The sequence below is a fragment of a genome, unplaced genomic scaffold, assembly GCF_019419815.1.
Source record: "Pyrus x bretschneideri cultivar Hongxiangsu unplaced genomic scaffold, Pyrus_bretschneideri_v1 Contig76, whole genome shotgun sequence".
Classification (NCBI taxonomy): Eukaryota; Viridiplantae; Streptophyta; class Magnoliopsida; order Rosales; family Rosaceae; genus Pyrus; species Pyrus x bretschneideri.
The window spans coordinates 738,781-753,486 of NW_025999816.1; the positions used below are offsets into that span (position 1 = coordinate 738,781).

Sequence of the window (14,706 nt, forward strand, 5' to 3'; positions counted from 1 at the left end):
CACACAACATTCATGTGCTTTTCTACACACTTTGATTATTTTAATAATATATAATTGATATTGCTGTTTGCTTTTCTGCACACTTTGTTCTTTGATAGGGTGGGAAGTACGAACCAAAAGCAAAAGTAAAAGAAGATTTCGGGATTTCAGGATTATCGAAAAATGAAATCTGAAAACCAATACCATACCGAATATTTTGGTATTTTTCGGTACGGGATTACCAAAGTTCGAGATAATTTCGATTTGGGTTTGAAATTTTTTCGATTTGGTTTGAGATTTTTGGAAATTTTTACCAGCCCTATATAAATGTATAAGTCCAGCCAACATATAATTGGGTGCAAGCGCAAAATCATTCAAACGACAAGAACTAATATTAGCGTGCAGGTATGCGATATATTGCGAAACGTCGCTGATATTTTGTATGGTAATTGCAAAAAGACAGAGAGCGAGGTGGAAAAAAATAATGTGAATAATTGAGAACGTCATGCATTCATCCTTCCTTATCCTAGTTTTGGTGTTTTGCTAACATCTATGCACAACCACTGATGCCGGTGACATTGCCCACTCCTACGTCGCCACGTATACCAAGAACACCTTGAAACGTGTGCTCTTTGTAACTGCACAATGACTGTCCGATTCCGGGATAAACTAGAAATCCTCGTATTGGACTCTGTTAGCTTAATCCAGGACAGAATCCATTCATAATTCTAAAAATCTTAAACAAAATTGATTATTAACAAATAAATTAAAAATAAACACGATAACCAAATTAGCAAACTGACAACGCAAAAACTAAATGGGCCTACACAGTTACCAAAAAACTCCCAAAAAATAATATTAGAAAAGTAGTGTGTGAAAGCTGCCCTATACTGCCAATATGCTGATAAGGTTGGAATGGGCCGTGAGGTAAGACTAGCCACAAAAGCCTGTGCCTCTCTCGCCCACACCAATTTTGCTACATCAAACACCCACCAGAAAAAAATCACACTTTCGTGGCCCTTGCTTCGCTACAGAAGCTCATTTAGATTTTTCTTCTTTTTATTGGTCTATAATTCAACAACTATTGTCCAATTTAAACTCTCGATATCTCGTTCTCACGTGTATAGAATGTGTGACGTTTCTTTTTTAATACAAGCGATACTGAAGAATGATATTTGAATAAAAACATCAAAACAGGAATAAACGCTCTTAATCACTTGACATACAAGTCTCTCTGTCTGTGAGATTTCTAGTTTATCATTATATAAAAAATTGTTTGTCTAAAACATCAAACCTAACCAAAACTGAAGCAAAGCATTACAACCTCTTCTGCCGTAGAAAAGACACCAAAAATGTGAAAACAAAGGTACTTGTAGTCTGAACAATTTCGGAGCAGTGACGAATTGAATTGAGATAGCACACAGGTAAGAGTAAAACCCTACCTATTGCTCTTGTTGGAGAAAACGCCATGAGTGACATATTGCAGTAGATGAGACAGCGTTAGTTTCTCGATATGAACTTCACAGCTAACGATACAAATGTGTTTTGAATGCTTTTCACTTCCCCAATATATTTAGAGCTTTCATCTTTTGGATCTCTTTTGCTGCATAATATGCATTGATTACTAGAAGTTATTTAATTAAAGAAATCAAAGGGAGGATCCGAGAGCAAGCATTAAACTGTGAATCATAGCACACATTTGTATAGGATTACCTTCCTCAACTGATAGCTGCATTGATCTTTTCTCTAGCTCAACGGCATGTCTGCTAAGCTCGGATGAAGGTAAACAACGAAGCACTGATAACACATTCAGAACGAAGAGATTTTCAGTCCTGGAAACATTTAGTAGAGCAAAATTTTATCTTAAAAAGGCATAGCCAGAAGACAGTGACATACTGTGGAGATATTCGCTCTGATCAGACTCGTCAAAGTGTTTCAAGAGGTTCTGCAGATGTAGAAACCGTTCTGTCCTTTCCTCATCGCGGTTCCTCTCAGAAAGAACTGATTGGGGAACTTCAGATTCAGGAGTAAATCTAAGGTGCTTGGAATGAGCAGCCGGAAGGCCATTACTAGACTTTCTAAGAAAATTTGGAACTGGTGGTCTATTAGGTGAGAATTTAATCGGAGAAGCCCAATGCGTTGGTGAATATGCAGGTATACAAGATGGCTCTAACTCTTGCTTCTTGTTTCTTTCTTTAGGTAGGTCTGGCTGCTTTTGCGAACAATGTCGTTTGAAATTTAGACAGTCTTCCTTAACACCTTGAGCTCTTCGCTTTCCTAGTTCCGAATCTAACTTCTTCACAACCCCACCATGCATGAGATGATCACTTGGATCGCTGATTCTCGTGAACTGGTGGCAAGGAGGGCTCCGCGCAAACTCAGGGCTGAGTATCTTAGTTCCAGAAACCTTAATTGGATCTGCGAGCAGCCGTCCTAGAAAAGAATTCTCAGGATAACTAGGCGTACAGCTTCTATTATCGTTCTGTACATCTCTCAACGCTACCTTTTTTACCGGTAATGTGGATTGCTTATGGCACACAGATGAACCAAGCACACTGTTGGCCAGTGCATTGTTGCTGAGATTCGAGTTCATTATTCGAGGGACCAGCAGAACCAACTTGGCTTGGAATTAAGGTTCTGGCTGCAGAGGCATTACATAAAAATGAAAGATGAAATCAATACATGCATCCTTGTTGCAGATATTACTATCAAGCTACAACACAGTATCTTAAGCTAAGGTTTTCAGATGCCCTTTGTGCATAAGACAAACAATTATTATAGGGGCAACTGCAACATTTTCAGCATGGAAGCAACAATCTATGCTGAATTTGTAAATTCCCTCCATAACGAAAGTAATCTCAAACTTACAAGATTCACTTTCTGCAATCAAATAATAAAACTATATTTCAACAATTCAAATTCACTAATTACTCACTAGAAAAACAAAATCGACGAGCCCGCGAGTCCGATTTAGATATGTAAACATTTCGAACGAAAGAGGAACTCATATCGCAATTCTATGGACTAAACTGAGAGCAACAGTATCACAATCACTACAGATCTGAGCTGGGTAACACTCCAAGAGCCATAAGAAATTAAGTTGAACAAAGATTCATTCATTTGATTAAGTAATACATATCTGCCATCTCTGTGTGAGAGAGAGAGAGAGAGAGAGAGTATTGGATTACCGTTGGAGGTGAAGAAGTTGAAGCTGTGGAGATCTGCAACTGCAAGTGGTATGGACAATGGATCTCACTCTCAGGCTTGGCTCAGGAAAGGAGAGAGTTCAAAACAGGAAAACTGGCTCCAAAGGTGGAGGTCAAAACGTTTAAAATTTGATTAAATATACGAGGGACCACGCTGTGCCGAAAGAGCCACTGCCCAGCCTCCGCTGTGACTCAACCCCTCCTTTTGACAACTGTCTTCTCATTTAACCTAATTTTAACTCTTGATTTTTTCAGGGGTGATGCTAGAGAGACCATCAACTTGAATTATCCTTTTCTTACGCCCGTCTTCTCATATTCGCGATGCCTCGCGTGGACAAATTTTTCATTATGACGGAAACACAAGTGGTACACCACGTGTTTTAGTAGAAGTGGTGAAAATTTTATTTTTCAAGTTATTAACTTTTTAGTACACATATTCCATTATTTGTATCGTAACACGTAGTGTACCACTCCGTTACCGATCATATTGAAAAATTTCTCCCTCGTGATAGATTCATGAAAACCCAGGAGTTGGGCACCTCCACTCAATAGAGTTGGTGGGCTTATCAAGCCAAGTAAGGCCCAATGAGGATTCCACTAGCCCAAGAGGCAGAAAGTCGAGCATATGACATTAGCCTAAAAGGGTGATAAGGCAACATCTAGTTGGATACTCCAACCTACCAGCCAATTCGATTCACATTTGGAGACAAAAGGAGATAAATTTTTATGAGTAGGTCTATTGGATCGAGTTCGAAGTGATTATCAGTGACGTGACCAAAGTGAAACAATACAAGCATGAGTCTACAAATGATTTCATTACCTGATTCAAAAGGTTGAAGATGGAGCGTATTTCAACTTGTCCAACCAGCAAAGCATAGCTATTGCTCATAAGGCATTGAGTACCCTTTCAACAAGAAATTTGATGATGTTACCTTTTATGACCTCGAAGATATGGTGGTAGCAACTAGCAACTACTAAGTACTCATCCACCAGATAGAGCATGGATGTTTGTATGACCCTAAAGGGATTGGGGAATAAGAATACGATGTTGCTTTTGCCAAGATTGATATGAAGAATCCATTTGTTTTGGGAAGCACGGTTACGTCTAAAATTTTGTACTATGTTGTTTACAAACCATGTTTGTGAGAGATCAACCATATGTAGTTCCAATTTGAATTTTAGAGCGGCATTGTGTCATTTGAGATTTGATGCGTGACTTTGTGCCATTTTAGATTAATTTGGTAATTTTGAGAATTAACGGGAACTTTTGAGATTTGACGTATGACTTTGTACAATTTTGGATCAATGCTATCTTCCTCTTAAAACCCATTTTATCGCTTGTAGGTATAATGTCTTTGGCGTGTCAACTGGTGTCCAAATTTGATTGGCACTTCCAAAAGTCATATGGGACTTAAAGTTTCTAAAGGATATCTCACAAATTTGTAGTTAATAGACACAATCAAAAGCTTGTATGCATTAAGTCTATTAATAATGTACGACAACCTCAATTCTTAATTTGATTAAGACTCGACTTTCTTTCTAACTACATTTCATATACTTCTCCGAACTTATTTGAAAGACATTAAACTCGACAATTATAACGTTTTAGCAATGCATACGCCATAAGGATACAAGTAAATCAGTTAGACTTTATATCTTCTCCAAGATGTAAACGTTGTTATTCCATTGTAGTTAAATCCTTGCATGGTTTGGTCAAATAATAGACAAGAAAAACTGGTTAAAAATGTTGAGGATAGGACCTCTTTTGCTGGCTTCTGTCTAAAGTGGGAGATGGTGAGTGCCGAAGCACCAACCATCCCTCCTTATTTTACTCATCCCTCCGAGAATTTCTGATTCCATTTGCTGCATCAGCCTTCGTCACCATTTTAGAATCAACCCCCCATCCCCCACTGATTCTCTCAAATCTCTTTTTATATATTTTTTAGTTTAAATTATTATTATTATTTTTTGCTACTTAGATTGGGGGATGTCACTTTACTTTTCTGATCGTGTGGGCTAATATGTGCTTTGAGTTCTGTATGGTTCATAAATTAATCGAGGAATTTCTATTTATATTAAGATCATCTTCAATTCTTACATTAAAATTTAAAATTTAGGTTTAAACTAACTCAATTATTCTTCAATGGGTTGGGCCTAAAGTAAGTTTTAAAACTTAAAATTTGAGCACATTTAACCTAGAATCCGGCAAAGTTAAAATGTTGGCCCACCTTATATACGTGGACACGCCCATAAAAGTGGTGGTCGCAGCAAGGCAACGTGTCCAACACATGAGAAGCATGAGGGCTGACAGGAAGTTGGGCCTACCCCTGAAGAAAATGTCAGCCACCCAAAATGAGCCCAACGACTCTATTTCGATCCGACGATTTCAATTATTGGATCGTTGGTTGATCTAACTGTCCATATTCAAACCTATTTAATTGTTAAATACATTAAATCCAATGATTGAGATTGAATATGATCAAATCTAATAGTAAAAAAAAAAAGAGATTTAACAGCTCAAAATTAAATCTAACAGATGAAATAATTTAAAAAATATTTAAATCAAAATTTATCAAAACTCTATAAATACATGATTCATGGGGTCGGTTCAGTGAATCTTTCAACTTTTCTCGAAATCTACATAAATTTTATTCAAAACAAAAAGTTACCGGAAAAAAGAATTTAGCCTAAATTCATTCTTTAATAATTTCGGGCTAAAATCTTAAACTGAAACTATTGGAGTAAAAAAAAAATTGTTTTTGGGTTAAAACCTAAATTTTCTAGATTAAAAATTTTAGGTTTTAAGCCAAGGGTTGGAGAGGGTCTAAGGGGGTAAGGAAGATTTGGCCTAACCCTTAAATTGATTTCGAACTCGGTAGTCAAATTTAAGTTTTTTCACTTACAAATGAAATAGAATGTAATTAGACCGTTGTATTATGTGGCATTGATTTGAATACTATAGAAGGTGAAAGTAATGAGGGTCCATTCGAAGCTAAGAAAGGTAATGATAAAACATATTCAAAAAGAAGTAATTCCGGTTCTTTATATGGAGGTTGTTTTTTTTTTTTTTTTTTTTTTTGGAACAATCAATATTATCCACATTAAGGGGGATGGAGTGGGCTTAGCCTTATAATGGACTAGCAATAATGTGGTTCAAATTCATATTTGGCGACAATCGAACCTAAGATCTCTTACTTACCAATGAAGATGAATAACACTAAAATGTAAGACTACGTGGCTCTTTATATGGAGTTTGAAACAAAAGATGAAGCATAAATAGTGTCTACATCCCCTGGCATTTTTGAAACTTCAAAGAAATTAAAGAATTGACGCTAATATTGAAACTTTAAACACCTATTTCCAAATTGTATATTTGTTCTTTTCACCAGAAGTTTCATCCAGCTTCTCTTGTTAATCAACTACAAGATGGTCGGGGCTAGTTTTGAGAATGGAGTAGGATTCTCTTCCTTCTTTTTTTTCTTTTTCTTCCTTTCACTTCTATTTAAACAGTCACAATTAAGCCACATCAACATCTTATATTAATTTTTTTATAGAAAGAAAAAGATAAAATAGAGAATGTGAGAGGAAGAGATGGAAGGAGATGGAAAGAGGAGAATTGTGAGAGCAGATGTGTATATACAATAGGGAACATGATTTTTTTTTTAATTTTTCACTCTCTTATTTAATCATGTCCGTTACTATTGTTTGATTTACTCGATCAATTGACTAGAAATGAAGAAGATGTATTAGAAGGTAAATTGAGTGTGTGAAAATCATCTTCTATATAATATAAAAAGGGTAGTGCTATCAACATACCCCTTTTTACCTCTCACGCATCTTCTCAAATTTTGACCTCAGATCAAATATATTGAAAAATATTAAATAATATAAATTTATTTGAAAAGATCGTACAAATTGAAAAAATCAAATTTTATATCAAATAAATTCAAAAATATCAAGTCACCATTGCAAAGCATTACAAAATACTAAAAATTCCTCACATAATGTATATTTGACAAATTTCGGTCGTCACGAGGCGTGTCGTCTATTAAAAACAATATAAAAAGTTACAAGAAAAGTTATTTAATTTCCACAACTAGACAAGTTTTTCTTTGGTACTCCAACCTACCAGCCAATTAGATTCATGCACATGGAGACAAATGGAGAGAGATTCCTATGAGCAGATCTATTGGATTGAGCTCGAAGTGATTATCAGTGATATGACCGAAGTGAAACAATACGAACATGAGTCTACAGAGTATTTCATTGCCTGATTCACGAGGTTAAAGGTGAAGTGTAATTTCATATTGTCCAACCAGCAGAGTATAACTATTGCTCATAAGGAATTGAGTACCCGTCTCAACTGGTTAAGGAGAAGCAACATAGCAAACATTCATCCAAAATTCATTTCTGTGAGACCAATGTACTCATCCACCACCACCAGATAGTATGGATGTTTGCATGACCCCAACGGGATTGGGGAATAGGAATACGAAGTTGCTCTTGCCGAGATTGATTTTTAAAATCCATTTGTTTCAGATGCGCATTTTTATTTAAAATTTTGTACTATATTGCTTACATACTATCTTTGTGAGATATCAAACCACAAGCAGTAATAATTTGAATTTTAAAGTAACTTTGTGCCGTTTGAGATTTGCGGTGTGGTTTTATGTCATTTTTATTAATATGATAATTTTGGGAATTAAGTAATTAAAGGGAATTTGAGCCATTAATTGCCTGCACACTATCTTCTCCATAATGATCATTTTATTGCTGGTAGGCACAATGCCTTTAAAATGGGCCATTAAGGGGAATTGGCTTTGTGCCATGCTATCTTCCACTTAAAGACCATTTCATTGCTTGTAGGTACAATGCCTCTGGTGCACAACTAGTGTCCAGACTCGGTTGACACTTACAAAATTCGTCTCGGATTTAAAGTTTCTAAAAAATACCTCCAAAATTAACCTGCACTTAATAGACACAACTACAGGCTTGTAGCATTAAAGTTTATTGACAATGCACGACAACCTCAACTCTTAATTTGATTAGGACTCGATTTTTTTTTCTAACTACATCTCATACAGTTATCCGAGCATACTTGAAAGACATTCCATTTAACAATTATAACATTTCAACAATGCGTATGTCACAAGGATACAAGTAAATCGATTAAGCTTATATCTTTTTTAAGATACAACCATCACTGTCATTTAAGGTGATGAAAAAAATATTATTATGATGCAGAAGTTATATCATTGGAACTGGAATAAAATAAGGAAGGAGAGTGAGTCAGAGCCGTGCGAGAGCATCTGAAGTGGGAGATGGTTAGTGCCGGGGCACGATCCCTCCTTATTTTACTCATCCCTCTAATAATTTCTGATTTCATTTGCTTGCTTCAGCCTCCATCACCATTTCATAACCACCCCCACTGATTCTCTCAATCTCCTTTTCAAATTTTTAGTTAAATTTAAACGTTCCTCCTTGATTACGATTCTCCTCACAACTCAACCAATCTCTTTCCAAGCTCACTCAACTGACTCAGTCTCTCGTGAAGAAGTTGAGGTACACTGTAAAATTAAAGATTCTTTATTTTTTTAATGCGGAATTTACTCGCAACACGTCTTTTAGTTGTAACGAATTTTTCATACCTAACACATGAACAATATAAATAAAGTAAAATAAAAATTGAACTTCACACATAAGATAACCTGCTTTGATTGAGGTTTCATTGTAGATTCAATAGGGAGGAATAACACAACTCAACATCTCTGTTTGTACTTTGCTGAGCTATCAGCCATTGGTTGACTTTAAAGCGAGAAGTACAATGTCCATGATGGGCTGCATACGTCTGCGGTGGGGACCATTTGTGCAAGTTAGAATCTTTCTCACCAATGAGGTAGCCTGGACTGGAATTATAATATATTCCTAGAAGGAAAGATGGGAACTTTGGAATTGTGGTGGGGATGAGAAGGGGAGAAGGAACTCTCTGTGACTAGGAAACAACTACCTCTTCAACTCAGAGCTCTTTTCTGAGTTTGTTTGTTATATTGCAGTTGCAGATAGCTTTTTATGGGTTTATGCAGAAACTAGTGTCTGAATAAACCGAGAAAAAAATAAATAAAAAACTCCAAGAATCTTCACACAGTGAGTTCTTCTTATTCCTTTTTCTTTTCTGTTGCTTTTTCTGGGTCTCAGAAACTGGATTGCTCCTTGTATTGTGAAGTGAAATGCTTGAATTCTCAATTGGAATCTTGACTGTAAGTGAATGAAAGATTGTTCCTTTTTTTGTTTACAAGATTTGACCCTCCTCTTTCTTAAGAATTTGTGGAAAGTGGGTTTTATTTAATTTCTTCTGTTTTTGCCTTTTGATTTGAACCATTGATATTGGAAGATTTGATGGTTCTATGGTCATTGACTCGTATGGAATTTCTGTTAGTGGAAAGGAGAATCTAATCTTTGTACAATAACTAATATATATATTTACAGTTTAATTCTTGTTCCTTTGCTTTTGTTTAGTTACTACTTTACCTTGTTAATTCTACGAGAAGAGTTGTTTGCAATTTCTTTTGTTATTTGTTGTACTCGGAAGAATTTTTTTTAATGATTTTGGGGAATTCAAACAGACTCGGATTTGAAGGCCGGACGCTCAAGAATTGAATTCTTGCCAAGATTAATGAGCTTTGGAACCTACTGGTTGGGGGATAATCCGGAAAGTGAGGCTTCTGCAATGGATGATGGTGTTCTGTCACCAGCTACCATGTTGGGAGCTCAACCTGATTCCGCTACGGATTTAGATTTCATGGACGAACTCTTCTTGGAGGGATGCTGGTTGGAAACCACACATGGACCTGAGTTTCATAATCAGAGCCTTCCCAGTACCGCTGCCCCCTTGAACCCCTCGTTTTTTTGGCATACGTTGGAGACCAATGGCAATATGGCCATGAACACGTCTCACAGCAGTAATCAAGAGGAGATGCAAAGACCATTCCTTAAACAACTCGTAGAAGGTCCTGTGAATCCTCAGTCTCCTAGAGAGAATATGATAAAAGATGCTGTGGCGTACTCTGGTCAATCAGTGGATCCTACAATTGAAGGTCGTGAATTTAGCAGAAGGTGGTGGATTGGTCCCACTGGAAATGAAGGTTTTGCATCATCTGTGACGGAGAGATTAATGAGGGCTCTCGTGAACATTGGAGAGGTCATGAGAAACGAAGATGTTCTTGTACAAGTATGGGTGCCAGTGAATAGAGGGGGTAGACATGTTTTAACAATGAATGATCTTTTCTATCTTGATTCTAGCTGTTCCAGGCTTGCTAAATATCGAGACATCTCTGCTAAATACCAGTTCGCAACTGGGGAGGATTCAACAGAAATGGTTATGGGGTTGCCTGGCCGGGTTTTCTCAGGTAAGATTCCTGAGTGGACTCCTGATGTTCGATACTTTAGACATGATGAATATCCACGGGTTGGCCATGCTCAACAGCATAATGTAAGTGGAACTCTAGCCCTTCCCATCTTTGAACAAGGTAGTAGGACTTGCTTGGGCGTTATTGAGGTTGTTACGACCGACCAGAAGATTAAATATCAACCTGACATTGACAGCGTTTGCAAGGCACTTGAGGTTTGTGCTCTTTCCTTGTATCAAAATTTCATTCATTTGGCCTTCTTCCTTTCACGTCACTGCAATAGGCACTTGGAGTTTATTAGGTTTGCAAGTTTCTTGCTTTATATTCTTTTTTGTATATGCGGCATCTAACACTGTTTTCCAAACCGAGAGAATACTTAAAGAATTAAACTTAAACTACGGGAGTGAAAGCAAGGCTATCTCAACAGAGACTCCGTCCCACCCATGAATTGGAAACTCAGTTCTGTTGTTTATCCCTATGAGCTTCTGAATCAGTGCACATAAACACCAATTTGAGGATGGACATATGAGTAGAAACCTCTTTTTTTCGTTACTGTGTTTGTTTTCATTCAATTTACTTAGATAAACCTTCATAGGTCCATGCTCCTAGATAAATAGACTTTTGAATTTCATATCACAGGGGCTTATAATTAGTTGTAGGCTGTTCACATGAATCTTGTTTTCTGATGTCGACAAGCTTTAAAATTTGCAGGCTGTTGATCTTCGAAGTTCTAGAAATTTGAGTACTCAAAATGTAAAGGTAAATGCATAATTACCCTGAGGGAAGATTGATTTATCACATATTAGTATATTCTGATTTTTGTTCTAAGGTTATTTGGTGGATTATCTTAGCAGGGGTGTGGCAATCCCTTTCACGCTGCGTTACCCGAGATCCAAGAGGTCTTGAGATCTGCATGCGAGACGCACAAGTTGCCCTTGGCACAAACCTGGATGTCATGCGTCCAACAAGGTAAAGATGGGTGCCGGCATTCTGATGACAACTACGTCCACTGTGTTTCAACTGTGGAGCATGCTTGTCATGTGGCTGATCCTTGTATCCAGAGTTTTCATGAAGCGTGCTCTGAACATCACTTGCTAAGAGGCCAAGGCATCGTTGGGAGAGCTTTTATGACCAATCAGCCATGCTTCTCAGATGACATAACTTCCTTTGTCAAGACAGAGTATCCTCTATCTCACCATGCCAGGATGTTTGATTTGCATGCAGCTGTTGCAATACGTCTGCGGAGCATTGACACTGGTTCAACTGATTTTGTCCTGGAGTTCTTCTTGCCAGTGGAGTGCAGGGATCCTGAAGAACAGGAAAAGATGCTCACATCACTGTCCTTGGTTATGCAACAGACATGCCGGAGCTTACGGGTTGTCACAGACAAGGAAGTTGAGGAGGAAACTAATTTTCATGTCAGTGAGGTGATAGATCGGTCAGAGCCCGGACCAAGTAATATTGCTTGTTTCACAGAGGTCCAACAGAATGGTAAGGATGTCTCAATGTTCCCAAACCAAAAACCACGCAAGGTGCTGAGTGTGAAATTGTCGAAGTTAAGGCAGCATCAAGAAGATTCAAACCTAAAAGGTGGTGTTGAGTGTGGACAAGAGTTTTCTGCTCTAGGTGAGGGTAGCTTTTCAAGTGTTGGTGTGAGTAAGACAAGAGAGAAAAGACGTACCAAGGCAGAAAAAGATATCAACTTGCAAGTTCTTTGCAAATATTTTTCCGGTAGTCTAAAAGATGCTGCAAAGAGTATTGGAGGTAAGCATTTCTTGTGATAAACCTGCTTCCTGTTTGATGTTTTAGTTGTGAATATTCGTATGGCATTTTGGTGGCCTTTAGAGTAATGGGACTGCTGTGTATACTTGATGCAATTTATAATTGTTTTACTTGTACAATCTGTATGGTGTACGTATGCACCTTGCAATCTTCCGAAATTAAGTTTTTCGTGTTAGTATTTTCTGTTTCTCCGGCTAATACCAATTGGACTTTAAAAATATCTGCTAGCACGCTAATGCCTTGCAGCATTCTATGTTTATGTGGCTTATGTTGAACTTTCTACTATGAAGGTTTTGTGTTTCAAAATTTTAATGAATTTCTTTTCGAATTGATCATGTTTAGTCTGCTCCACAACCTTGAAAAGGATATGCAGACAACATGGGATTAAGCGTTGGCCATCTCGAAAAATCAAGAAGGTTGGTCACTCTTTACAGAAACTCCAACTTGTAATCGACTCAGTTGAAGGCGCATCTGGTGCTTTCCAGATCAACTCTTTCTATACGAACTTCCCAGAGCTAACATCTCCAAATTTATCGGGGACCAGCCCATTTTCAAGTTCAAAGCTGAGTGATCAACCAAAGCAGACAAACTTGTCACCCAAAGGTGGTGTTTTGAGCCCCCAAGCTACCGCATCAAAATCTCCGCCATCTTCATGTTGTCAGAGTTCCAGTTCAAGCCAATGCTGTTCCAGCAGGACACAGCAATGTCCCTTCTCATGTAACATTGCTGGTAATGATGATCCAGTTGTTGGAGATAAGTCAAGAGATAGTGTGCTAAAGAGGGTCAGACGTGAGGCAGGATTGCATGCTTTTGGCCAAGATCGAGCGGAGCTACTGCCAAGATCCCAAAGCCAGAAACTTCTCTGCGAGCAACGAAATCTGCAGTCTATTCCACATTCACTGAAAAATAATGGCCGGGTAGCTCAAGAAAGCAAGGTTCAAAGAGTAAAAGTTGCATATGGGGATGAGAAAACCCGCTTCCGCATGCAGAGTAATTGGAGACATGAAGATTTGGTGCAAGAAATCGCAAAGCGATTTAGCATACAAGACATGAGTACATATGATATAAAATACTTGGATGATGACTCGGAGTGGGTCTTGTTAACATGTGATGATGATTTAGAGGAGTGTGTTGATGTGTGCCGATCTTCAGAGAGCCGCACAATTAAGCTCTCTCTCCAGATATCTCGTCATCACTTGAGAGGTTGATAGGTAGACCGTCATGATAGTAAGATGTTTGTCTGAGTTTGCAAGCACTGAAGTAGCAGAAGTCTGCAGTCAATAAAGTGGGGATGCATCCGTTAGTTTTAGTAGGGATGTTGAAACCTTGCTTCATAGATCGCTGCTCCGAGCATATGAAATCTTCGCAATGTAAAGATGGAAGTTTTGCGTCGTGCAGAATTAAACGAAAGGATGGTGGAAAGGAACATCTGGGATCTCCATCTGAAACTGCAGCAGCTTGAATGTATTTTGTTAGTCTAGTAGCTAGCAGTTAGTGACTTAGTGTATTCCTAATTTTTTCTTTTCCTTTTGTTAATTACTAGTGGATAGTTGTCTGTGTATTTACATAATTTTTGCCAGTTAAAACAGTGCTGTTTATATATTTATTTTTAAGAAAAAACTAATGAAAAATGCTTGAAAACTTTGAGTTTTAACAATAAGGACAAAATAAAGGATAAAGTGAATTGTACCAGCATTGACTTTTTAGTGTAAAAATATGGTTTTTCGTTAAAGTGAATAGTACCGAGGGTTTTTCGTTGAAGTTCCTTTTTTAATATGTGAATTGGGAATAATTGTGCCAGATTTCTAAGCATTGAGTCAATTTCCAGAGGAAGAATTTCCTTTCAGATGAAGCTTTAATAAAACAATTAAATGGGTTTGTTTCCTATCAGATCAGATGTTGGTAAATCTTTTCAGGGTGTTGGGAGACTTTAGATGCTTAATTGGGTTTCTGCCTTATAATGCGAATGTTCCGTCAAGGGTATTAATTGGAAGAAAGGAAAGGGTTTAGGACTATTTCGTTTCTAGTTTTCATTTGTCTATTACAGATATCGAAGAAAATACATTGAAAATAGATAATTGAAGTAGGATCGAAAGTACGTTTATCACTGAAGTATAAAATGTCGACTACTATAAGCATCGGCTCCCGAAAAGATGGACTTTCGTAACGAAACCACTAGCTGGTCCCTTTAAAAGAAAAAGGAAGTAAAAAAAAAAACCTCCTATAAGCTTCAAGAAATTGTGTATAATGTCTTAGAAACTACACAAATTGTGAAAACTGAAAGTATTACCAAATGTGTTGTAGGACGAATAAGAAAGATTTTAAAAGAACAC

The 14,706-nt window shown here is 37.4% G+C and overlaps 2 protein-coding genes across 5 annotated transcripts; one reads left to right on the plus strand and one right to left on the minus strand.

Moving 5' to 3' along the window:
• Positions 1-1,159: 1,159 nt before the first annotated feature.
• Positions 1,160-3,429, minus strand: LOC125472898. 2 transcript variants are annotated; one of them, XM_048574974.1, is made up of 4 exons: positions 3,168-3,429; positions 1,876-2,620; positions 1,693-1,776; positions 1,160-1,582 (listed from the first exon to the last, which is right to left on the minus strand). In XM_048574974.1, the coding sequence occupies exons 2-4, from the start codon at positions 2,570-2,572 to the stop codon at positions 1,536-1,538; spliced, it is 828 nt and encodes a 275-aa protein (XP_048430931.1). In that variant the 5' UTR covers positions 2,573-2,620; positions 3,168-3,429; the 3' UTR covers positions 1,160-1,535. The 2 variants fall into 2 exon arrangements, with proteins under 2 accessions (XP_048430931.1, XP_048430930.1); XM_048574973.1 differs by having other exon boundaries at positions 1,160-1,603.
• Positions 3,430-9,117: 5,688 nt separating this feature from the next.
• LOC103959218 (protein NLP5-like) lies at positions 9,118-13,975 on the plus strand. Of its 3 annotated transcripts, none has more exons than XM_048574863.1 (5): positions 9,118-9,442; positions 9,809-10,806; positions 11,303-11,350; positions 11,443-12,355; positions 12,716-13,975. In XM_048574863.1, exons 2-5 carry the CDS (start codon positions 9,859-9,861, stop codon positions 13,579-13,581), a joined length of 2,775 nt encoding a protein of 924 aa, XP_048430820.1. In that variant the 5' UTR covers positions 9,118-9,442; positions 9,809-9,858; the 3' UTR covers positions 13,582-13,975. The 3 variants fall into 3 exon arrangements, with proteins under 3 accessions (XP_048430820.1, XP_048430819.1, XP_048430821.1); XM_048574862.1 differs by having other exon boundaries at positions 9,118-9,329; XM_048574864.1 differs by having other exon boundaries at positions 9,118-9,329; positions 11,446-12,355.
• Positions 13,976-14,706: the final 731 nt, after the last annotated feature.

What these genes read in the sequence shown, in the direction of transcription:
- LOC125472898 (XM_048574973.1), bottom strand. Translation starts at nt 2,572, where the DNA reads ATGAACTCGAATCTCAGCAACAATGCACTGGCCAACAGTGTGCTTGGT. An exon ending in TCAGAGCGAATATCTCCACA is followed by an intron (nt 1,777 to 1,875) that starts GTATGTCACTGT and finishes ATGTGTTATCAG; the next exon opens with TGCTTCGTTGTTTACCTTCA. An exon ending in GCAGCTATCAGTTGAGGAAG is followed by an intron (nt 1,604 to 1,692) that starts GTAATCCTATAC and finishes AATAACTTCTAG; the next exon opens with TAATCAATGCATATTATGCA.
- LOC103959218 (XM_048574863.1), top strand. Translation starts at nt 9,859, where the DNA reads ATGAGCTTTGGAACCTACTGGTTGGGGGATAATCCGGAAAGTGAGGCT. An exon ending in GCGTTTGCAAGGCACTTGAG is followed by an intron (nt 10,807 to 11,302) that starts GTTTGTGCTCTT and finishes TAAAATTTGCAG; the next exon opens with GCTGTTGATCTTCGAAGTTC. An exon ending in TGCTGCAAAGAGTATTGGAG is followed by an intron (nt 12,356 to 12,715) that starts GTAAGCATTTCT and finishes GATCATGTTTAG; the next exon opens with TCTGCTCCACAACCTTGAAA.